Below are 26,452 nucleotides of genomic sequence, written 5' to 3' on the forward strand. Positions count from 1 at the left end.
TTGTTTGAAACTAGATTCCCTACAGTGTGGAAACAGGCCCTTCGGCCCAACAAGTCCACACTGACCTATTTCCCCCCCAACTCCCCACCTACACTGGCTCTAACCCCGCCTCTTTGACCTGTCTGTCTCCTCTCACCCTATCTTCTCCTTTATCCATCTTCTATCTGCCTCCCTATTTATTTCAGACTCCCCTTCCCCTCCCCCATTTCTGAAGAAGGGTCCCAACCCGAAACATCAAGCTTTCCTGCTCCTCTGATGCTGCTTGGCCCGCTGTGTTCATCCAACTTCACACAGTGTTATCTCTGTAAATAGGAGGACCTGGATTGTCCCCACTTGGTGAGTTTATAATCTCCAGAGTCATTGGTTGACCAGGACAAACAAGTCTTTCCACACACTCAAAACAGCTTCTAATTGTGGGCTGAGATAGTTGTTGATTGTGATATAGTTTCGAATGTAGAGCTGCCCGAAGCAGGGTATGAAATAACAAGGACGCACCTAGACAGTTTCTTGAAACTGATGATCAGCCAGGATCAAAATGAAATGAAACAGAGTAGACTTTAAGAGGGTGAGTGGTCTACTCCTGCTCCTGCTCCTAACTTAATGTTTTCAAAACACTACATCAATGAAGTACTTCCGAAGTGTATGTAGTCACTCTTAAAAAGTAAGAAATGTTGCAGCAAATTTACATGTAGTAAGCTCCTTCACTAGTAATGAGAATGTTTCAGTGAATTGTTGGAATGTACATCACCATTCAGGCCAACTAGTCGAGGATAATTTGTTGCCTTCATCTCATGCCATCAGCACAACACAACATTATTTGTTATATTTATCCAGTTTCCCTTAAATGGATCCACACTATTCACTTCACCAATTCCCTTAGGGTAGCAAATTCCATTGCATTTAAAGACATTTCTGTCAAGCTTCCCGTTAGCTTTATTAGTGACCACCTTGGATTATTTACAATCTATAGTTTGGTTTTCACAAAACAGGACCTTGTCTACCCTAAAAAAATCTTCCCAAAATCTTAAATGAAAAAATCACCCTCCATCATCTTTCCAGAGAAGTCCAACCTGTTTAATTCTTTATGATAGCTATAATCTCAGTTTTGACACAATGCTTGTGCCTCCTCCAGTGCCTCTTTATAACATGGTGAGCACACTGCAAATGACGTATGGTAGACTTGCCATAGTTTCTGTTTACCTCACACCAACTTCAATATGTTTTCCTTGGAGCAAGGGAGACAGATGAGAAATACTGGACACAGACTGGGTGGACAGGATGGAGGAAATCACTTACTAGGGGCAATAGATTTAAGGGAAGGAGTAGGAGGTTTAGAGGAGAGGAGAGGAAGTTGTGTGTTCGTCTTGAGGGTGGTAGGAAACTGAAACTCTCTGCCTGTAAGGGTAGTAAAGGCAGAAATCCTCATCAGAGTTTAGTATTCAGATTTGCACTTACAAGGCATACAAGTATATGGACTAAGTGCTAGAAAATGAGATTATAATAGATGCTTGTTTTTGACTGGCATAGACAATGTGCTAAAAGAGCTTTTTCTGTGCTGCAGATTTGTGACTCAGAACAAATTCAGAGAAATTCTGGTGTGAAATTGAATGGAACAATTACAGTTTGAGATACTAAGCAAAGCAGCCAAAACCAAATCTATAGCTGGCAGTTAATTCAGTACTAAATTTAAAGAGATTTATTCTAAGAATAAAGTATCAGTTGGCTTGCGATGGTTCCTATTTGATATAAGACCTCCAAAACCACTAGAAAGAAACTTTAAAAATCCAGTTTGTTCAAGAATTCGACCCAAATCCCTGAGTGTTATCAGAGCACCATAATGCCTCCAATGACAGTTGCTTCAGAATGGAAAGGACAGTGATAAGGTCAACTTTCTACAACATAGCCATTTCTCTGGTGCCAGGATTCACAACTGATTAGTTAGTTTTCTGGGGCTGTGCTTGCTTCACAGTCACATATTCCACACTGGGTAGAGTCACACAGCATATAAATAGGCCTTCCAACCCACCACAGCTATGAAGAGAATCTTAACTGCTTTAGTTTCCTTGTGTTTTTTTGGCGGGGGGAAGAAGAGCATGGAGTAGCAATTCATTAACATAGACAAGTTGCCTCAAGTATGAGACAGCAAGGGAAAACACCATCACGATTTTTATAAAGCCAAACTCTCACCTGTGAAAGACTGAAGTAATTTTTGTTACCTGCTGGATTAAGGCAGACAATTTACAAATCTCTTTCAGGATTAAAAAGTCAAAGCATGACAGACAAGTTCATATGGTAATGCTTCCGTTTAAAAACTTCTGTACACAATATTGGAGATTGCCGGTTACCAGCATTTCTTCGATTTATTTTATTCCATATCCTATGGCAAAATAGGGTATACAGTCACACTATGCAATACAAGGGTACACCATTCTTTGTAAGATTCACGTAGTATAAAATTGTAACAATAAAAAGCTTTAGTGGAACACAGGATGGATTATAGCCATTCATGATTTATGACAGCATTCACCTCGGTATTCCAATGAGGCTGTCACACTTCACAGCTGGGCAGTTACAAGCTGCTTTGGGTCAGCCATTGCCACCAAGACACTTATCTGATCACACTGTTGTCTGAAACTGATCATGTTTATAACACTCATGGAAGATTTATAAACCAAGATGTACATCTTTGGATCAAAAATGTTGCTAGGCATAGAACAGAAGGAAGGAAAAATCAAAACTGTTTATGTTGTTAAAATGCTTTCATCACCCTGATCTAAGAGAGGGGAGGGGTGTGTGTGGAAGGAAGGAGAGCGGGGAGGAGGAATATTCATCAGGACCCCACTCCCAATACCTATTCAGTGGTCCATGGCAGTCTGCGTGAAGTACCAATGATAGATTAGCCCAGGACTGCCTTGGCCGCAATGATTCAGTCAAATAATACCCCCTTTTGACTCGTGGATTATTGGGTGAGATGGGAGATGGTATCTATTAAACAAATACTACCAAAATAGGAGGGCAGAGTTGGTTAGTTCTCCAGAAGTATTATAGATTGACTTCAGGCACTCAAAATTATTTTGCATTAGATTTTTACATTCTTAGACAGCAGATTCAGTTGTCCCACGGTAATTAAATTAAGATAACCCAACATTTCCCTACACACTTTCACATCACTTTACTGTACAAAAATGTCTCCACAAAACACACATATACACAGTGGACACAATTATGAAGTAAAAAGCCAGGAGGAAAATACCCCTGTAATACAGTCTGCTGGAAATATAGTAATTCGCTATACAATTAGTCAAGTTGAAATCTTCATGGAAAACTAGTTGCAAGGGCTTTCAGAGTGCTTTTAGGCAGCTCCAAGTGCACACTATCCAAATAATGCAAAAATCTGTAAAAATACAACAAGAGTGAGTTAAAAAATAAACAACTCGCTACAGATACACATTGGATCTATCTAATAGGAGACAAATACAGATTTGTTCAGTATATATTTCAAATTAAGGGTAGTTTAAACAAGCTCTGTTGCAGACAGTACATTACAAGCTCAGAATCAAAGCTTCAGTAAACAGACAGCAAAACGGCAACTCAACTATTCCAAGTGACCCTTGTCATTCCACCATCCTCTGATCTGAACAAAATACTACTATCTCAAGTTAAACTACTGAACTCATGCAGACAGTACAGATCCCTATTGTGGAGTTTCAACAGGGGAGTAGGGGATGTCACAACTAATCATTTTCACCGACATGGATTTTGGCCAACTCAAGCAAATAGCACAAGGAGCTAGAGGACACAGCCACTGGCCATCAAGGAATGGATAAAAAGCAGAAATACAACAAATGACATTCAGAAGGCTCAGAACTGAATCATACGTCATATATTAGTTTAGTTAATGAACGCGTGAATTGAGTCTCACCTGCTCTCCAACTGAAATGAGAACATAATTTTAACATTTAACTTCAACTCTGACTGGAGATTTTAAAAAGTGCACATGAATGAAGAGACATTTTTAGTCTTTAGCTTCAGTTGAATCTTTGTGATAACAATCTTTAAACAAAGTTGCATGAAACATACCTGCGTTTTAGTTTGCCTTGTTCTTTCAGTTTCTCTGTCCTGCAAATAGTGCGGAGAGATGGCAGATACTCCACAGCGTTTGCTCGTCTGTTACCCAGATTTACAAATGCCTTGCTAGAGAATACAGTTTTGAGCACCTCAATTCTTTTAGATGCAATGCTGGAAAATATATATATTTCAGTACTTTCTATGTTAAAATTAAAAAAAGAATTACTTTATAGTTACCACTTATGTTACATTTATTTTCTCTTGAATGCGAAGCAGATTTTCAGATTTTGAGCTGATATACATTGAACACGCTGGCTTAATATAAATATTGAAGTAATTGGATGCTTAGTCCTGCTGTAAGTACTGGCCACAAGAGTATTAAACATATCAACGTATTATCTGCTGTCACAAAGATCAAATTCGGCTAATATACACATGATTGAAGCAAAATCCCACGTTCAGGACGATCAGGCTTTCTTAAATAAAATACTCAGCAGTTTCTGTGGAGAGAGGAACAGAGTTAATGTTACAAGTCTAATGGGACTTCTTCAGAACAGAAAGTCAAATTAAGCTCGAAACATTAACTATCTTTTCACTGCCAGAGCTTTCATGTTTTCTGCCTGATTTCAGATTTCCAGCTGTGCAGTGTTTTGCATGTGGACTAGGCTTTCTTTATGAGAGTTTCTGAGCACAGGCCTGAAATGATGGTGGGGGTGATGAACAAAGCAAGTGAGAGCGACCAACAGTACGCGTGAGGAAGCAAGACCTATGGTTTTAGAAATAACTACATCAGTAGTTAACATGTCAAATCACTGGAGAGATGACAATTAGCAAGAGGGTTGAACACGTGTACGGAAAAGTCAGCACACCAACAAATATTCACTCTTGAACGTTTAGGTACGTGTCTGTAGTGGCTTCACCAAAATTTCAAAGTCTTACTAGTCTTTGAACCAAGAAAATCTGAAGATTTAATTGTTACCCAGTACAATTGGTAGATGCAAATTTTTTTTGGTTACTAGAAAATGCTACAGATCTGGTGAGGTGGGTGGGTGGGTGGAGGGATGGAAGAAAAAGTGACAACAGGAAACAACTGAATACAGGAGACATGATTTAAAGTAAAATTCCCCATACTGACAAAATGTAAAATAGTTCTCAAAGGAATTCTAGGGCAAAGTGATTTGATGCCTGCAAATTATCCTGTGCTTGTATAATGTTGCAACTAAAAAGGATAGAACATAGAACATTACAGCACAGTACTGGCCCTTTGGCTCTCAATGTTGTGCCAACCTGTCATACCAATCTGAAGCCCATCTAACCTACACTATTCCATGTACGTCCATATGCTTATCCAATGACGACTTAAATGTACCTAAAGTTGGTGAATCTACTACCGTTGCAGGCAAAGCGTTCCAATCCTTTACTACTCTCTGAGTAAAGAAACTACCTCTGACATCTGTCCTATATCTATCACCCCTCAATTTAAAGATGCATAATAACCCAAGCTGGTCAGTAAAGTGTACACATGTTGAGATCATAATCAACAGCAATAGTCAACTAGAGCAGTGAAAGTTCTCAAAGTCACCAAAATAAGATGAATCATGAGCATTTGGTGCCAGTAGATAGGGGAAAGGTGTTGGCTCCTCTTTGATTAATGAATTGGTATCTTTTACATTTACATAATCAATGGGTCAGAATGCACTTTGGTTTTAAATCACATCTGAAAAGAAGCTTCAGACAATATGCCATGTGCAGTCATGATCCATTCAAGGCCTAGTCTGGGAGTTCGTCTGTCCCTGGTCAGCTTGGACAAAGACTAAGGAAAGGGGAAGAAAAACCCCAAGATCAAAGTCTTAACCTAGCAAGGGATGTGAGGTAACACAGAAAGGTTAATGCAATGGCAAAAACAGGAGGATTTATCACATGGTTACAGTACATCAAAACAGCTAAAGCAACATGTTGATCAAAATATCTCTCAACACCTGCCTATGTGTAGTCTGTACGAAAAGTCCAACCCAGTCTTTTCTCTGAGGTTGCTCTGGTGCAGCTGAAAGAACTATTTTGAATTTACTTCCTCTATTTCAGGTTCCACTGAAACTGTGGAGATCTGGTTGGTTGCACCTCAAAGATCATCCTTCAGTCAACGGGAACATTGGTTGGTTTATTCTGCAAACTTTCTAGGAATTGCAAGGTCCTCTATACTCTACTAACTGAATTATATACACTTTACTACAGGACACGACACTGGCTTAGCGGTGAGGACAAAGGCATATAACACACTTTTGTAGACTGATTGCCAGTGTGGTACTGACAGCGTGCCAGTTGTCAAGTGTTCAGCACTGAGCGAGTGCTGCAGTGCCAGTCAATGCTCTGGGAGCGCTGCATGGTCAGACTATCAGCATTTAAGTAGTATTGCAGTGTCAGATGTTCAGCATTGGGGGAGTGCAGCAGTGTCAAGAGGGCCAGTACTGACAGAGTGCTGCACAGTCAGAGGCTCAGTATTGAGGGAGTGCCACTGACAGATGGTCAGTATTTCACATGAGATATTAAAAGTTTTGACAAAATTTAAAAGATGCCCCCCGCCGACATTATTTGAAGAGGGACAATGGGACTTTTCCTGGTATTGTGGTTGATGTTTAACATTCAAGTAATGCTATCAAGTGATGAGAAGGCAATGACCTAGTGGTATTATCCAGAGAACTGGATAACATTCTGGGGACCCGGGTTCAAATCTTGCCACGGGAGATGGTGGGATTTGAATTCAATAAAATATCCGGAATTAAGAATCTACTGATGACCATGAATCCATTGTTGATTGTGGGGAAAAATCCACCTGGTTCACTAATGTCATTTAGGGAAGGAAACTGCCATCCTTAACTGGTATGACCTAAATGTGAATCCAGGCCCAAATTGAAATTTGTATACTTAAAAAAAATTTGAAAACCTTGATATTGTCTGCACCGAACTTTACTTAATGCAGTTCAGCAAAGATTTAAACCATAATAGTGCTAGATTCACAGCTGTACTTCCAGCTCCTGGCTTGGCATCCCACATTAGTACTGCGATTACACATTATGAATTACATCAAGACCAGAAATGCTTTAAAGAAGACTACTAGGGCACTGCACTTTATAGCTCCTCCCCACCATTTACTTTCTCTTTACCTGGTTAATAAGTGTCTTCATTCCATCCCTAAATCAGCATACTGCTTCAACCAACAATCTCAGTCTTTTTAAAAATTCATTCATGAGACAAAAGGCATCACTGACCAGGCAGCATTTATTGCCCATCCCTAATTGTCCAGAGGGCAGTTAAGAGTAAACCACATTGACGTGGTCTGCAGTCACATGTAGGCCAGATCAGGTAAGGATGGCAGTTTCTTCCTAAATGGACATTAGTGAACCAGACGGGTTTTTCCAACAATCAGCAATGGTTTCATGTTCATCATTAAACTCTTAATGCCAGATTTTTATTGAATTTAAATTCTACTATATGCCATGGCAGGATTCTAACCTGGGCTCTCAGATCCCGGTCACTACATTAACAGTTCAGTGTCAATACTACTTGGCCATTATCTCTCCAGTCTTTCACAGAAGATGGACTTAATAAAATTAAAACGACTGCAGGAGAAACATTGTTTGCACAATTCACAAGTTTTGGAGAAGACAAACAACAGCTCAATGAAATACAAAAGCCAATGGTTAAATCTCACCTTGTGACTACAGTATGTTCTATATGTGGACTTTGGAGCTACAGAACTGGCTGTAAATCTTTCCAACTTGCATTTTATAAAAAAGAGGAAGGGAGAAACTTGCATACAAAAAAAGTTCTATGGCCTCAGAACATCAACAACGAAGTGCTATTAGGGAAATAAAGCAACCAGTCTGTATGTAGCAAGTTCCCAGCTACAAGTTTAAAAGATTTTGAATGGGGGATAAATATTGGTTACAGGCTTCCAGGCAAAATACACTTACTCTTATTTGAATAAAAACAAAAGAAGTTCTAAGACCACCTGAAATAAATTTAATACCCATTCAAAAAATGATACCCTCTGATCTACAGCTTTCCTTCAGTGCTGCACTGGTACCTCTCTGACCTGCAGTTCTCCTTCCGCACTACACAGTAACATTAGCTCAAACTGCATCCACTGTATGCTGGAGTGAGGCATCAGCCATCTCCTTCTGACACAACCAACAGATTAGATTCAAGATCGACAATTCTGTCACATCCAGTCATGAATGGTGGTGGACAATTAAATGACTCATTGAAGGAGCAAGCCACACAAACCTACTCATCCTCAATCCAACCATAACACCCGTGGCAAACCTCCTGCTTTTGTCTGTCTTATCATCAGTGAGAGCGTGTGTATGCAGGTGCGGTTTTGAAAGAAGTAAGTTAGATAGAAGTAGATTAATACTCCTTTCTTTTCTTTGCCAGTTTTTAAATGTTAATGTTTACAATGAACAGTTTTGTTTTGTAAATAACAAAACCTGGTACAAATTGCTTTTGTCCTGAAAGGCAGGCAGAGAGGCAAATCAGTTACCTTGATCATTTAAATGGAATTCTTTGCATTTAGGCATGACTTGTGGGAAAGTATGGCACAGTTAGTCATGCATTCTTCCCAGTTAGGTAACACAGTGACATCAAAGAACCCCAGCAAAACTAGATGGGAATTGAGGGAAACACTGCTGGCATGAATTATAATGAGCATACAGAGAGATGGTTGTGATTGTTGGAGGGCAGTGACCTCAACTCTAGGATACTCTGCAGGAGTTTCTCAAAGTAGTGTCCTAAGCCCAAACATTTACAGCAGGCTCAATGACTTTCATTCCATTAAAAAGATCAGAAGTTAGATGTTCACTGATGACTGCATGATATGTGGCATCATTCACGGCAATTCAACTCAAAGCAGTTTATATCCATTGGCAGCAAGACCAGGACAATATTCAGGCCCGGGCTGAAAAATGGTAACTGTAATATTCACAGTGCCATGTAATGACCATCTCCAACATAAATTAGGACTGTGATGGAACACTGGATGAGTGCATCTCCAACAACACGAAGAAACTTGACACCATCCAGAAGAAAAACAGCCCGCTTGATTGCCACCTCATCCACAACCTTCAATATTCACTCCCTTCACAGCAACACAGTGCATATCATCTACAAGATGCACTGCAGAAATTCACCAAAGCTCTATTGGCCTCTACTTTCTGTGGCAGAGCTTAGGACACTATTCTGAGGAACCCCTGCAGAGTATCCTAGAGCTGAGGTCACTGCCCTCCAACAACTACAACCATCTATCTCTGTATGCTCATTATAACTCATGCCAGCAGTTTTTGCCCAAGGTTTGCTAGATGGGAATTTAAAATTCTAAACCCATAATGTCTACCACCTGGAAGGACAAAGATAGCAGAATAAAGGGAAACCTGCCACCTGTAACTTTCCCCTCTACACAACATAATATCCTGACCTAGAAACATAGAAAAGAGTATACCATTTGGGTCTGTGCTGCCATTTCAGTGAAGAAAGCTAATGGCATGCTGGCCTTCATAACAAGAGGAATTGAGTATAGGAGCAGAGAGGTCCTTCTGCAGCTGTACAGGGCCCTGGTGAAACTGCACCTGGAGTATTGTGTGCAGCTTTGGTCTCCAAATTTGAGGAAGGACATTCTGGCGATCGAGGGAGTGCAGTGTAGGCTCACAAGGTCAATTCCTGGAATGGTGGGACTATCATATGTGGAAAGATTGGAGCGACTGGGCTTGTATACGCTTGAGTTTAGGAGGATGAGAGGGGATCTGATTGAGACGTATAAGATTATTAAGGGATTGGACAATCTGGAGGCAGGAAGTATGTTTCCGTTGATGGGGGAGTCCAGAACCAGAGGACACAGTTTAAAAATAAGAGGTAGGCCATTTAGAACAGAGTTGAGGAGAAATTTCTTCACCCAGAGAGTGGTGGATATATGGAATGCTCTGCCCCAGGAGGCAGTGGAGGCCAAGTCTCTGGATAGTTTCAAGAAAGAGATAGATAGAGCTCTTAAAGATAGTGGAATCAAGGGTTATGGGGATAAGGCAGGAACAGGATACGGATTGTGGATGATCAGCCGTGATCATAATGAATGGTGGTGCTGGCTCGAAGGGCCGAATGGCCTACTCCTGCACCTATTGTCTATTGTCATTCAATATGATCATGGTTGATCATCCAAATCAGTATTCTGTTCCTAATTTCTCCCACACTCTTCAATCCCTTTAGCCCTAAGAACAGTATCTACCCCTTCTGGAATCATTCAATGCTTTGGCTCAACTACTTTCTGTGGCACAGAATTCACAGGCTCATCAATCTGAGTGAAGAAATTTCTCCTCGTTCCTAAGCAGCCTACCCTGTATCCTTAGACTATGACTTGGAAATATTTTACTATGCCTGGTCAAAAGCCTGGAAACCCCACCTTAACAACACTGTGGATGTCCCTACAACCTAAGACTGCAATATTTTAAGGAGACAGCTCACCACTACCTTCTTCAGGGCAGTCAGAAATGGGTAATAAATGTTGGCCCAATCTATAAACCACAGGGGAGTGTAGTCCCTACTAAGCAAGCTACCAGTGCAGATTCCCAAACCTCTATTTGTAGAGTTGTTAAATCACAAAGATAAACAATCATCTTTCCTTAAATCCCAGAAATGAGGAAGTTGCACAATTTTAAATTGCAGCAGAGTAATCTTGACAAGCTCAACTACACCACCAAAAGGTGGTCAGTGACATTGCAACCACAACACCTGCCCCTACACATCCCCTGTCACCTCCAGCCGAGACCTCAAACAATTCTTCCAGATCTGGCAGAGAGTCACCTGCACTTTATCCAACCTGATCTATTGCATCCATTACTCCTGATGTGGCCTCCTCCAAATCGAGGAGACCGAACGCGGTCTTGGGGACCAGTTCGCGGAGCATCTGTGCTCTGCACGCATCAACCAACCTGACCTTCCAGTTGCCATCCATTTTAATTTCCCCCTCCCACTCCCTTGATGACATGTCCATCCTCGGCCTCTGCCACTGTCAGAGTGAGGCCAAACATAAACTGGAGGAACAACACCTGATATTTTGCTTTGGGAGCTTACAGCCCAGTGGCCTCAACACTGGCTTTACCAGCTTCAAATTCCCTCTACTTCTAGCCTTATCCCATGTCCAGCCCTCCCTCTCCTCCTCGTCTTCCTAATCTGACCTAACCTGTCCACCTTCCTACTCATCTAACCGTTCCACCTTTCCCACTGACCAATCACAATAACCCCCCACCTGCCTCCACCTCTCCTACTGTTCGTCAGCCCCTAACCCCCCACCATATTAATTTCTGGATTCCCCATCTCAGTCCTGACAAACAGTTTCAGTGCAAAATGTTGACTTTCCTGCTCCTCTGATGCTGTCTGACGTACTGTTCTTTTCCAACTTCATACCTACAGAGTCTGGCTTCCAGCATCGGCAGTCCTTATTGTCTCCAAGTCAGTGGCAGTATCCAGACTGGCTGCTTACAAAGATAAGTGCCCCTGCTGCACTAGCTTTCTTTTATGTGCAACTCTAACTATATTGAGAAAGTGAGTCCTGATGAATGGTGTAAACCCAAAACGCCAACTTTCCTGCTCCTCCGATGCTGCATGACCTGCTGTGATCTTCCAGCTCCACAACAAATTGAGAAAGTGGTGTTGGGCCTTCTTCTTGAACGACTAAATGTGTGCGTGGATATACTAGGATTCTAACCCAGCAATAAAGGAACTGTGATTAATAATGTCAGCTTGGTGAATGACTTGCAGCCCAGGCATTCCTGATATCAACACCTGCTGCCCTAGTTTTCCTTGCAAGTGGAGGTCTAAGGTTTGTGAAGTGCCACTGATTAACCATGGATGAGTTTCCGCTGTGCACACTGTGGATAGTGCACGCTGCATGTCATGGTGCCAGTAGTGCAGTGTGTGAATATTTAAGTCTGTGCATGGTTGGATTGGCAATCTATCAAATGGGCTGCCTATGTAACAGGATTACTCAGAACAAGGAAGTAACAGAAAAAGTACTCAGGAGGTTTAAACAAGTTCGCCATTACTGGAAAACATTCAATAAAAACAAAAATGTTTCAATGATACCGTATCAAATTAATTCTATGATGCATCTTTTAAAGATTATGATGTCTTTCTATCAAAATCGATAGCTTCAGATGATATAGGCAAGTACTGGAAGCTGTACTCACAGGAATTTAGAAGGATGAGAGATGATCTTGTTAAAATGCACATCTTATTTAAGTGAGAAATGAGGAGAAATTTCTTCTCTCACAGGGTAGTGAATCTGGGGAGTTCTTTGCTACAGAAGCTTATCAAGGCTGGGTTGTTAAGTAAATTAAAGTCTGAGATAGGTTTTCAATCAGTAAGGGAATCAACGATTACAGAGAAAAGGCTGGGAAAGTAGATTTTAGACCATAAGACATAGGAGTGGAAGTAAGGCCATTCAGCCCATCAAGTCCACTCCGCCATTTAAATCATGGCTGATGGGCATTTCAACTCCACTTCCCTGTACTCTCCCTGTAGCCCTTGAGTCCTTTTGAGATCAAGAATTTATCGATCTCCGCCTTGAAGGCATCCAACGTCCTGGCCTCCACTGCACTCTGTGGCAACGAATTCCACAAGCCCACCACTCTCTGGTTGAAAAAATGTCGTCTCATTTCAGTTTTAAATTTACCCCCACTAATTTTAAGGCTGTGCCCATGGGTCCTAGGCTCCCTGCCTAACGGAAACAACTTCCTAGCGTCCACCCCTTCTAAACCATACATTATCTTGTAAGTTTCTATTAGATCTCCCCTCAACCTTCTAAACTCTCATGAATACAATCCCAGGATCCTTAGCCGTTCATCATACGTTAAACCTACCATTCCAGGGATCATCTGTGTGAATCTCCGCTGGACACGCTCCAGGGCTAGTATGTCCTTCCTGAGGTGTGTGGCCCAAAAGTGGACACAGTATTCTAAATGGGGCCTAACTAGAGCTTTATAAAGCCTCAGAAGCACATCGCTGCTTTTATATTCCAACCCTCTTGAGATAAACGACAACATTACATTTGTTTTCTTAATTACGGACTCTACCTGCAAGTTAACCTTTAGAGAATCCTGGACCAACACTCCCAGATCCCTTTGAACTTCTGATTTGCGAATTTCCTCACCGTTTAGAAAATAGTCCATGCCTGTATTCTGTTTTCCAAAGTGCAAAACCTCACATTTACTCACATTGAATTTCATCAGCCATTTCCTGGACCACTCTCCTGAACTGTCTAAATCTTTCTGCAGCTTCCCCACCTCCTCAGTACTACCTGCCTGTCCACCTATCTTCGTATCATCGGCAAACTTGGTCAGAATGCCCCCAGTCCCTTCATCCAGATCATTAATATCTAAGGTGAACAGCTGCGGCCCCAACACTGAACCCTGCGGAACACCACTTGTCACCGGTTGCCACCAAGCCATTCATCCCAACTCTCTGCCTTCTGTCAGACAGCCAATCCTCAATCCATGCCAGTAGCTCACCTCAAACACCATGGGCCCTCACCTTGCTCAGCAGCCTTCCGTGAGGCACTGTATCAAAGGCCTTTTGGAAGTCTAGATAGATAACATCTACTGGGTTTCCCTGGTCTAACCTACTTGTTACCTCTTCAAAGAATTCTAACAGGTTTGTCAGGCACGACCTCCCCTTACTAAAGGAGTATTAGATCAGACATGTTTTCACTGATTAGTGGAACAGACTCGATTGGTTGAATTGCCTACTTCTGCTCTTATGATCTTCAATTAAATTTACAAAGAAACAGAACGAGGGACAGGGAGAAAGGAAATTGTGTCTTGGGAAATACTTGAGTAAGGACAGGAGATGGTTAAATGATAGCAAGAGTCAAAAGATATAACCAAAAAAAAATCAAAGAAATGAGAACATATCAGAGCATGTAGTTGCTTGAGGGGGTGCCTACACATAGAAACAGGTCGATGAGTTGGGCAGGGCAGCTTCCTGTGACCTCTATCCAATGTCCAGGCTCCATCAGATTGTGGCAGCTTCCTGAGTGGTAGATCAATACCTGCAACAGGAACAGGTCATGCATGGGACATTGCCAAGCATGCATGCAGCTTTAGTCTCAAAGGGACTGCGAAGTGCAACAAGCAGACCAGGCATAGCAAAGGGGAATTAAAGAAAATGTTGGTGGCAAGGCTTGACCATTGTAAAAGACTGGAAATAAGTTCCAAACTTTCCTTTTCACAATTATACATGGATGTCGGTTGATGATAGTATGTGCAGGGAACTGCACTAGTGTCCTGGTGTAACCCACTAAATTAAAATTTTAAAACACATGTGGGTAGCAGTTTGAAACATACCTTGCTAGATAATGCGGACATTGTGTGAATAAAGCATTACTCCTTTGGTGATTTGGAATGTGAAGAGTGAGCTTCTCCAATGGGTTTTCCTCAGGCTGCTGGCACTTGGTAACTGCTGACTCCATGGTTTGGTGAATCTGCGAATGACACTTCTTCCAGCTCAAGGCTTCCACAGTTGCTCTAATTTCCAAAAAGCTGTGGGTAGGCCACCAATCTCCTGACTCAGCCCTTCTCTCATCCAACATGCCGTTTTTAATTTCCGCGGCAGCCCAGTAATAACCCCTCTGTCCACACGAACCCTCTGTCTCAACCACACGTGTGTGCAGGCAGCAGTCCAAGAATGAGATATTGTCTGTGAACTCAGCTAGCGATCCAAGACACAAAGATACCAACTCACTACACTTTTGTTCTGCTGATGTCCTTGGCTTCCTTTCAATGACTCTGGAGGAATCAGTCTCATTCCTGGAGGGACTACCCCCACTCACTCCACTGGCTTGGTTTACTGCTGCTTTATCAGCAACACAAGGTGAGGTAGGAATATCATTCGGTAAAATCACAAAGGTATCGCTCTCATCTGTGTCAAATAGATCACTGTCATCAAACAAGGTGGCTTTTCTGTGATGCTTCGTTTTGTCCAAAATTTTTACAGTGCTGGCATCAACAGATATGTCAGCTCCCTGAAGAATTCTTCCAGCTGTCTGTGTGGGTTTACTGATGGAAGGCTCAGTGTGTTCAGATATTAGATTTTCAGGCCTACTTAAATCAGGAACTATTCGGACTGGCAGAGGCAGAAGAAACTGCAAATTATGGAATACAAAGTCTATCTGTCTCCTTTGAAACTCCAGGAGGGTATGCACTTGACTTCTCCATTGGTCCAGTGAAATGACCTCTTGCTGAAAGGTAAATTACACACAGGTATCAACATTAAACACAGTTACTGGAGCACCTGCTGTAACCCACTCAATGGGTTACAGCTCCAGAGGAAAGCTATACATGCAGGCTGCTCTCATCACAACGGTGCAAACAAAAAAAAAGCCTATCTGGGTTCCCCAGTTAAGGTTTTTTTGTTCCTACTAATAAACTATTTCTTCAGCTACTGTCTGTAGAGAGTGTCACACTTCACTTGCTTTGAGTATTAAGTTACAACCTGCAAATGGTATTTACCCACAGTTTACTTTCATATTTGCACACTTCTAACAGGCCTGTCTGGTCTCTAGATTTTCCATGAGGCACGTTTAGCAATCCAGATTGTTTGGCTCCTACCTTTTGACTGTTTGGATTGAGCCCTATCAGAGTGATCATCTCCTCAACTGATTTTCCAGTTTTATCCTGCTTTTTTATTTCCCTGAAGGCACCAACTCTATTGGGAAACTGGTTCCACGGGTGTCACCCCCCCCCCCCACTCCTGTGATCATATGACCTTAGTATATAGCAGCAGAGCCAGGCCATTTGGCCCACTGTGTGCACTCCATCATTCAATCATGGCTGATATGTTTCTCAACCACATTCTCCTGTCTTCTACCCGGAACCCTTGATGTCTTCAACAATCAAGAACCTATCTACCTTTGTCTTGATTTGGGCCACAGCCTTATGCAACAATGAGTTCCACACATTCATTGCCCTCCGACTGAAGAAATCTTCCTCATCTCAGTTCCAGAAAGTCATTCCTTCACAATGAGACTGTGCCTTCAGGTACTAGTTTCCCCAACTAGTGGCACCAGCTTCTCCACGTCAACTCTATCCGGGCCTCTCAGTATTCTGTAACTTTCAATGGGATCCCACATAACCTTCTAAACTCCATCAAGTATAGACCCAAAGTCCTCAATCACTCCTCACACGCCAAACCCTTAATTTATGGTGAACTTCCTATGGACCGCTTGTAAGACCACCACATCCTTCCAGGTATGGGTCTCAAAATGGCTCACAATATTCCAGATCAGAGCCTTATATATCCTTAGCAGTACATCCCTGCTCTCGTATTCTAGTCCTCTCAAAATGAATGCTAACATTGCAGGAGCACAAAAGCTGACGTTTCGGGCCTAGACCCTTCATCAGAGGGGTCTCTGATGCTCTCTGATGAAGGGTCTAGGCCCGAAACGTCAGCTTTTGTGCTCCTGAGATGCTGCTTGGCCTGCTGTGTTCATCCAGCTCCACACTTTGTTATCTTGGATTCTCCAGCATCTGCAGTTCCCATTATGACTGCTAACATTGCATTTGCCTTCCTAACTGCCAACTGAATCTGCATGTTAATCTTAAGATAATCTCGAAATAGGATTCCCAAGTCCCTTTCTACTTCAGATTTCTGAAGCCATTCCCCATTTAGAAAATAGTCTACGCTTCTATTCTTCCTACCAAAGTGTATATAATCTCACACCTTCCCACATTGTATTCTATCTGCCACCTTTTTGCTACTGTCCTAGCCTGTCCAAGTCCTTCTGTAGCTTCCCCACCTTGTCAATACTCGTCCCTCCACCTAGTTCGTGTCTTAAGCAAACGTAGCAACAATGCCCTCTGTTCCTTCATCCAGATCATCAATGTATGGTCTCAAGTCTAGTAGTTACTGGCTGTCATCCTGAAAACGACCACTTTATACCTGCTCTCTGCCTTCTGCTAGTCAGCTAATCCTCCAACCATGTTGATAACTCGCTCTGACACCATGGGCTCTTATCCTACTTAGCAACCTCCTGCACGGCACCTAGTCAAAGGCCTTCAGAAAATCCAATTGGACCACATGTATAGGCTCTCCTTTGTCTAACCTGTTTGCTACCTCCCCAAAGAGTTCTAACAGATTTGTGACGCATGACCTCCCCTTGATGAAGCCATGCTAACCCAACCCTATTTTACCACGTACTTCTTTCCTTTCCTGCATTTATCTCAAATGAGAAAGTGTCAGCTTGTACTTGACGGCAAGAGCAATTACCTTGAACATGGAAAAGAGATTGCTTGAAGGTCCAGTAAAGTATGTGAAACCAAGCAGGCTCTCTGTACATCCTGTGCTGCATTTGGGAACATCTTCCATCTTCACAATGGAGCTGCTCTCTGGCAAATCCTCCAGGGCATCTTCGGCAGCAACTGCATTTCCAAGCAATTCTTCTTGAGCTGGGGCTGCAGCCATACTTTTTCCTTTGGTTTATTGACAGTAGTGAAGAAGGTAATTTTTTTTTACCCAAAAGTACACTTTTAGTTTTAGAACAAGTTGTACTTTATCATTTGCAAAATACAATACCAATCTTTATAAAGACAGTCATGAGTCAAGTAATAGCAGCTCCCAATGCAACTAGTGAAATTGCAGAGGCTTGATGAACATTAAATGGGGTGTCTCAGTGTATGGTGAGTCTTAATTTATAAAACAATGTTTGAACTGTGAGTGCAATTATAATGAGTTATTTGTCCATGTCAAATTTTAGTTCACCATTAGAATATTCAGCCATTAATCCAAGAGCGCAACTAAATTTTAAAGGCTAACAAGGACTGGACTGTCTCTTTTGGCTGGTTAAAACTTTAAATTTGTAAAATCAGTTGTTTGGAAAAACTAGTCCTTAAAAGTCAGCACCCAAATGGTGACAGGTCATCCACACATTGCAGTGGGGAGAAATAAAGAACAAAGGCCTGATGGATTAACTTGTTATTTCCTAACCATCATTTTAACATCTTTGTAACAGAATCATTTTAATGAAGGAACTCGAAAGCAGAGAGTTGTTTTATGCCCGTAACCTTTAGTGGTTATTTCATCATTAGCTGAAAACTTCCATGCTTAAATGTTTGGCACAGGTACAAGAATTTCTTGCGCCATCATAAAGAAGCAGACTGGAGAAACATTCACATGAAAGTAATCTGAAATGTTTGGTTGAGTATTATAAATGCAAGTATCAGTTGTGAAGAATCAGACTGAACATTACACACAGGTTTCACTCACCTTGAGCAGGGAGAAGCTTATCCATGTGGTAGCCACCTCCACTTCGCACCCAAAACTGCAGGTGAAGGATGCTCTGTCGTATGTCACAGTTATTGACAGCAAGTAGTGCAGTGAGGTCCTTCACATCAGTCCTTAAGTTCTCAGCTAGGCACAAGAGCTGTAAGTAGCTGGCAACATTTGCCTGGTGTAAAAATGCAGAGAATTTGAAGTGCTACACTGGAGTAAGGCCTTTACAACATCCTTATTCTCAAGAATAAATAGAATAAAACAGTACTGCAGAAATTAAAACACTATCAGTCTCAGCCAGCTTGGAGATGATTGGGTAATTCTTCCATTATTCATGCTTGGATACAATACTGGTATCAGTGACTGGCACTGATTTTACGCAAATTCTTCATATCATGTTATTATCCTGCTCTCCTTGCATTTTCTGTAGAAATAACCTACTTTTATGGGAAGACAATGTTTTTGTTCAACGTGAGTCCCATATGCAACAGTTCTAGGAGATTCTACTTCAACAGATTGTTGGGAGTCTTGTCACAATACTTTACAGCTTGTATACACAATCTGCAGTTTAAGAGTACTTCATGGGTCCTACTTTTTGAACTGAAAGCTTTCCAACACTTCGATCACTGACTAAAAAGTCATGCGCCTGTGAGACTGTGCCCTGGAATTAGTCAATGCCCAAAGAAGATGGAGAAAAGTGGGAGATGGAATTTTTTAATATCCACAATCAAGTAAAATGATCACTGAATCATAAAATTTTGGCCTGTTAAATCCATGCCTATTCTCGAAGAGCAGGTCAGCAAGTCCCAGTCCCTCAACACTTCCTGCAGCCCCATTTATTATATTTCTTTACGAAAGACACAATATGCCAATATACCAATACACCTCCATAAACTAGTGATTTCAAATAAACCTACTGGACTATAATCTGTCATGTGACTTCTGACTTTGTCTAGCCCAGTCCTACACCAGCACCTCCAAGTCAAGGAAGATTACAGAATACATGATGCAGCGGATTTGGGTTCTCTTGGACATGCATCTTAAAAAGTTAGCACACAGCTACAGAGAGTAGTTAGGAATGCAAACAGAGTGTTAGAATTATTGTAAGGGAGATGGAGCACTAAAGTAGCGAAAGCTTGCCACAACCGCATTGGGCATCAGTGACACCAAATCTGCAATACGTGCACAGTGATTTAGATCTCCTATTTTGAGAAGGAATATGCTTGTTTTGGAGGCAACTCAAAGAAGGTTCATGATTTTGATTTCTGAGTTGAAGCAGTTGTTTTCTTTAAGGAAAAGCAGAGCAGAGTAGGTCTATACTCATTGAGTCAGAGTTTGATAGCATGGAAACAGGCCCTTGGGCCCAAACTGGTCCATGCTGACCAAAATATCCATCCACGGTAACCCCACTGCCCTGCACTTGGCCCAAATCCCATTTCCTATCCATGTATTCATCCAAATACCTTCTGAATGTTTTTAATGTACCCATCTCAACCACTTCCACTGACAGCTCATTCCATAAGTGTACTACCCTCTATGTAAAAATGTTGCCCCTCAGATTCCCATGTATTCTTTCCCCGCTTCCCTTCAACTGATGCCCTTGAGTCCTTAATTCCTCAATCCCAGGAAAAAGGCTGAGTGCATTCACCCTATTCATGCCTCTCTTGATCTTATAAACTCACAATCTCATTCGCTCTAAAGAAAAAAGTCCTAGCTTATCTCCAGTCCCTGGAGTCCTGATAACATCCTTGTAAATCTCCTCTGCACTCTTTCCAGTTTAAAATAACATCCTTCCTATAGCAAGGTGGCCAAAACTGAACATAATACACCAGGGGTGGCCTCATCAATGTCCTGTACAACTGCAACACAATTTCCCAAATTCTATACTCAACGCCCTACCTGATAAAAGCCAGTGTGCCAAAAGCCTTCCTCGCTGCCCTGTCTATCTGTGACTCCACTTACAGAGAACCGTGCACCTGGATTCCAAGGTCCCTCTGTTCCACTACACTCCTTAAGGACCAACCACTCACCATGAAACTCCTACTTTGATTTGCTTTTCCAAAATACAACACCTCACACTTTTCTATATTACGCTATATTATGTATTTCTATATTTTCTATATTATAAACTCTATGTGCCATTTCTTGGCCCACTTCCCCGGCTGATCAAGACTCTATTGCAATTTCTGATAATCCTTCTCGCTGTCCATGGTATATCCTATTTTAGTGTCATCCACAAACTTGGTAATCATACCTTGCACATTCTCATTCAAATCATTGATATAGATAACGAACGGCAATGCGCCCAGCACAGATGCCTGGGGCACACCATTAGTCACAGGCCTTCAGTCCGACAAGCATCCTTTTCATTATTACACTCTGCTTTCTATCATCAAGCTAATTGTATATCCAATCTGCCAGCTCTCCCTGGATTCCACGTGATCTAACCTTCCAGAGCAGCCTACCATGAAGTGCATCATCAAAGGCTTTACTGAAATTCATATTGACTATGATCTTCTGCCCTACCCTCATCAACCTTCCTAGTCACTTCATCTAAGAACTCTAACAAATTTGTGAGGCATGATCGCCCATGCACGAAGCCATACTGTCTACTCCTAATCAAACACTGTCTTTCCAAATGTACACATATCTTATTCCTCAGAATCTGCTCAAGTAACTTACATATCACAGACTAGGCTTATTGGTTTACAATTCCCTGGTTTTACTTTGCAGCCTTTCTTATACAAGGGCACAACATTTGCTATCCTTCAGTCTTCTGGGACCTCATTTGTGGCTAGCGATGATAAGAATATAGTTAGGGCCCCCATAATTTCTTCTCTAGCCTTGTGCAGGATTCTTGGATATATCTGGTCAGGATCAGGAGATTTATTCCCTTCATACATTCCAATACTTCCAACACATCCTCTACTGCGAAATGAACTGTCCTTATGATATCGTCACTAACTTCCCCAAGTTCCCGAGTCTTCATGTCTTTCTCCACAGTAAACACTGAGGAGAAATATTCATTGAGGACCTTGCCCATCTCCTGCGGTTCCACTCACACATGTCCACTTTGGTCCTTGAGATGTCCTATTCTCTTTCTAGTTATTCTTTTTTGTTCAACATACTTGAAGAACCTCTTCTCAACCCAAGCTATCTCATGCCCCCTTTCTGCTCTCCTGACTTTTTGCTTCAGTAAACTCCTGTATCCCCTATATACCTCCAAAGATTCCCTTGATCCCAGCTGCCTGTACCTGAGCCATGCCTCCTCCTTTTTTCTGGTCAAAGCCTCAATATCTCGTCATCCAGGGCTCCCTACTCCTGCCAACCTTGACCGTCACCCTCAAAGGAGCATATAGACCTTGAAATCTAGCTATCACACTTCTAAAGGCCTCTCACTTGTCAGAGATCTCTTTGCCTGCAGACTACTCCAATCAATCCTTGCAAGCTCCCGTCTAATTCCATCAAAATTTACCGTGCCCCAATTTAGAACTCGAACCCGTGGACCAGTTTTGACTCTCTCCATAACTATTTTAAAATTAATAGAACTATTGTCACTGGTTCCAAAGTGCTCCCCCACTGTCACCTCAGAAACCTGTTCTGCGCTATTTCCCAAGACTAGGTTGAGTTTTGCCCCTTCTAGGGTAAGACCCTCTATATACTGCTTGAGGAAATTTTCCTCAACTCACTTAACAAATTCCGCCCCACCCAAGCCCTTAACACTATGGCAGTCCCAGTCTATGTTAGGGAAGTTAAAATCCCCCTAATGACAACCTAATTGCTCCTGCAAGTCTCCGCAATCTTCCTCCATGTCTGTTCCTCTATTTCCCATTGACTATTTGGGGGCCTACAGTACAACTCCAATAAGTCATCTTCCCCTTTTCGTTCTTAGCTCCACCTATAAATCCTCACTGGATGATCCCTCAGTTATTTCTGGCTACTGCTGTGATAGTCCCCTTTATCAAAAGTGCAACTCCCTCTCCCCTCTTTCTTCCACCTCTGTCCCACCTGAAGCACCTGTACCCTGGCACATTCAGCTGCCAGTTTAAACCTTCCTTCAGCACTAGCCAATCTACCCACCAGGTTGTGGGTCTCCAGTTCAGGTGTACCCCGTGCCTCTTGAACAGGTCCCCTCTGTTCTAGAAAAGATCCCAATGATCCAGGAATCTGAATCCCTGCTCCCTGCACCAATTCTTTAGCCATGCATTCAACTGCCACATCCTCCTGTTCTTATTCTTCCAAATTGCTAGTGAGGGTGAGAGATGATCTTATTGTATTAAAAGATTCTGAGGGAGCTCAGTAGGATAGACGTATATTGTTTTGACTACTTCTCAATGCTGTATGTGTATTAACCCCCAGGTCTCGCTTTTTTCTGCATTTCTTATAGAATTGTATCCTTTATGCTATACAGCTTCTCCTAATTTTCATTATGAAATATATCGCTTCACATTTCTCTGCATTAAATTTCATGTCATATTTCATACTAATTGTATGTCAACCAGCTTATGTCCTCTTGAAGTCTATCACAATCCGTCTCACAGTTTACAATATCGCCAAGTTTCATGTCACCAACATTTACCTAGTACTCTTCATGTTGTCAAGTGGGACCAAAGTACTTTAAAGCCAATTCATTACTTTTCAAAGTATATTTATTGTCATATTAAAAAATGGCACTCAAGTTGTACAAGGCTAGATTTCACAAGCAGCAAGGAACTAACAACCAGATAATCTGTTTTGTTCTGTGTTGGTTGGGAGATGGGAATCGACCAGGGACATTTAAGAAGTCAGTTCACTCAAGCTTTGTCGTTTCAAAAAAAAAATAGAAACTTACCAAAGATGGCACTTTGAAGCAGATTTCTTCGAAGCAGCACTCAAACGTTAAACTGAAGTTAGGATCTAAGGATCAATAAAAACACAAGGGCTGACCATTCAAAGTTTAAAATTTACAAATACAATATTTCAGCAGTTGGAGGTGCTCATACACAGAATACTGACTGGGTATAGGTCATATATGACAGCAGACGGACCAGGTACAGATGCTAAAATGTGACACTGGGAGACCATAACGACCATAATTTTAAAAAGTAAAACAGCCCATTTTAGCATAACTACAAGACCGTATTTTGGTAAAACACAGGCAAATGTTCACAATATTTCATGGAGATTCCACATCTCACATTGAGACGAATATATTAGATGTCTGAAGCGCTATTTTCACTCTGATTACTCACCATCATGTTGACCAAGTTTCAGAATTAGTTCTAACCCAGGCTCAGTACCAATGTAAATTACAAATCCCTCTGTCTCACATTAATCCCATATCATTTATATAGTATGAGAACTTCAACACTCTCCTGAACAGCCAGGGACAGGACACTTCATCCAAATGGTGACAAAGCATCACCGACAACCCCGCACCCCCGCTGTCTCCAGTAGATCATAGTTTCTTTGATGTCTATGTTTCATCTCCTCTCATAAAGCCTCTCACTGATTGGAGTACCTCTATCAAACCTTCCCTAAACCTTTTCTACCTTCCCAGTTTTTCTAATTTATCCACAGAGCTAAAATCCTTCATCCCTGTAGCCAAGATGGTGAATCTCTTCTAAACCCTTTCCAAGATTTCAATATCCTTCCTGTGGTGTGGTGCTCAGAATTGGCCTTGATATTCCTGCAGGAGGCAACCAATGATTTATGAAGAAATTTGCATCAACTTCCTTGCTTTTGAACACCATGCCACAATTAATAAAATCAAAAATCTCACTACCTTAACATTTTCATATATTTTAAACTAGACTACATCTCAGATCTTCATCTAAATGTGGAGTTCAGAAAATAGCCTTTCCATTTCTAGCAAAGGGATGTCAGTAACTAGTGTCTGTATGATGAGATGGAAGAAAACAAAACTAGTTCTTGCCGGCAAAGACATAGAAATTATGTGTTATTGCTATCTCTTTGTTAATCACCCAGTATGATGAAATTACGCTGTTTCACCCAAGACTTAAACAGAATGTATCATTTTTTTAAAAATGCCTGATACTTACCAGTGGTGGTCAGTATAACTGGCCGCTTTGCAGTTGCCATGAAGGTCTTAATTGCATTTAGAAATCCAGCATCATCATCAAATATTATATCCACCTGTTCATAAAAGGGAGAAGCAGCAGCATGAGCATCACAAAGTTATAAATGGAATGGAGTGTGGCAATACTCAATGAGTAGAAATTTGACATTGTAATGTCTCACCCCGAGAAAAGTCATTTTCATTAGGAAATCCTGGCTTGTATCATAGTTGGAAGTTAACAGGGAGTTTGTACATATGTGTACCTAAGAGCACACATATACATGTAGCCACATATGCACATACACAGAATCATTACAGTGAAGATAGAAGCCACTTACTCTGTCTTGTCTGCGACAACTCTCCAAATAATCAATTCACCTATGTCCAGTTCCACTTAAAATAGGAATATGTAAGTTTTCCCTCTTTGCATCCCACTTAGGTGCATTACCCAAAAAAAGCTACATGTAACGTCTGAATCTATGCTCTTATTCATCTACATAGATGTCAAGCTGCAGATACCAACAGATTATGGTGTTTTGATTTGGGATGTTTCCAGTGGTACAAGAGCTGAGGATAGGCCATCTGAAGCTCAGAGCTGAAAAAGGACAAAGCAGTGTGTTGATGGAAAATAGGAAGAGGCTGGTCAGCCACTCAAGCAGGTCACAGCTGATCGATATGTTGATCAACCGACTGTAATCTGAGATTTTATATGAGTGTGCTCCCAACAAAGGAGATACAGTAACACCAATACAAACTGCCATCTTGTCCATTTGCACACTCCGATGCATCTGCAACACAGGTGCAACAAGAAACAGGAGTAGAATAGCGTCAGACAACTTAGATGCAAAATAGTTATATTTTATAATGCATTCTGTAAGGTGATGAATAAATGGTTAATTATGTATTTCTTTTGCCCTGAAATTCAATGGGGCTGCATTTTTAATACTTGGTGGAAGCCTTTGTTACTGGTTAGTAGCCATCATGGCTTACACCGAACAAACCTTTACGATCTCATCAGGAGTAAAGGGTTACTCCTGTTGACTGGATTCCATATAATAATGGAAAGCATTATATCTGTTTGTACATCAAACCTGGGCTTAAGTGATTTGTTTATAGGGTGAATTCAAAATGGACACAGAGATAACAGACCAGTTGAACAAATACTTTGAATCGGTCTTCACTAAGGTGGACACAAATAACCTTCTGGAAATGCTACAGGACAGACAGTCAAGCATGAAGGAGGAACTAAAGGAAATCCTTATTAGTCAGGAAATGGTGTTGGGGAAATTAATGGGATTAAAACTAATAACTCCTCAACCCCCATCTCCTACCTACCAGCCTCATCCCCGCATCCTTGACCTGTCCATCTTCCCTGGACTAACCAATCCCCACCCTAACTTTCCATCTACACTGACCTTTACTGGTTCCATCCCTGTCTCCTTGACCTGTCCGTCTCCTCTCCACCTATCTGCTCCTTTATGCATCTTCCATTCGCCTCCCCACCTCTCTATTTATTTCAGAATCCCCTTTCCCTCTCCTATTTTTTAAGAAGAGTCCAGACCCAAAATGTCTGCTTTCCTGCTCCACTGATGCTGCTCAGCCTGCTGTGTTCATCCAGCTCTACACCTTGTTTTCTCAAGTTCTCCAGTACCGGCAGTTCCTATCGTCTCCAGAGCCTGATACTCTGCATCCCAAAGTACTCAAGGAAGTGGCCCTAGAAATAGGGAACACGTTGGTGATCATTTTCCAGCATCTATAGACTCTGGAAGAGTTCCAAGGTTTTGAAGGGTAGCTGGTGTAACCCTAGTTTTTAAAAAAATGAGTGAGAGAAAATAGGGAATTAATAGGCCAATTAGCTGGACATTGGCGGTGTGGAAAATGCTGGAGTCAATTATTAAAGATGTAATAAACAAGGATTCAGAAAGCAGTGACAGGCTCAGTCCAAGTCAGCATGTATTCGCTAAATGGAAATCATGATTGACACATCTTCTGGAATTTTTTGAGGATGTGACCAGTGGA

At 41.6% G+C, this 26,452-nt stretch overlaps 1 protein-coding gene and 1 long non-coding RNA gene across 4 annotated transcripts in view; one reads left to right on the plus strand and one right to left on the minus strand.

Moving 5' to 3' along the window:
- The first annotated feature begins 25 nt into the window (after positions 1-25).
- Positions 26-12,152, plus strand: LOC125463778 (uncharacterized). The gene is made up of 3 exons (XR_007249902.2): positions 26-336; positions 6,151-6,220; positions 11,524-12,152. It is a non-coding gene; the product is annotated as an uncharacterized LOC125463778 (long non-coding RNA).
- Positions 2,351-26,452, minus strand: part of atad5a (ATPase family AAA domain containing 5a) — a 68,668-nt gene continuing 44,566 nt past the window's right edge. For all 3 annotated transcript variants that reach the window (XM_048555456.2, XM_048555457.2, XM_059653577.1), the window contains 7 exons: positions 24,417-24,510; positions 23,207-23,271; positions 18,370-18,550; positions 17,374-17,576; positions 14,454-15,346; positions 4,081-4,239; positions 2,351-3,394 (listed from right to left, as the gene is read on the minus strand). In XM_048555456.2, the coding sequence (XP_048411413.2) occupies positions 3,316-3,394; positions 4,081-4,239; positions 14,454-15,346; positions 17,374-17,576; positions 18,370-18,550; positions 23,207-23,271; positions 24,417-24,510 (1,674 nt within the window). In that variant the 3' untranslated portion in view covers positions 2,351-3,315. The remainder of the gene's footprint in view (positions 3,395-4,080; positions 4,240-14,453; positions 15,347-17,373; positions 17,577-18,369; positions 18,551-23,206; positions 23,272-24,416; positions 24,511-26,452) is intronic.

This window comes from Stegostoma tigrinum, chromosome 22 (genome assembly GCF_030684315.1).
Source record: "Stegostoma tigrinum isolate sSteTig4 chromosome 22, sSteTig4.hap1, whole genome shotgun sequence".
Taxonomy (NCBI): Eukaryota; Metazoa; Chordata; class Chondrichthyes; order Orectolobiformes; family Stegostomatidae; genus Stegostoma; species Stegostoma tigrinum.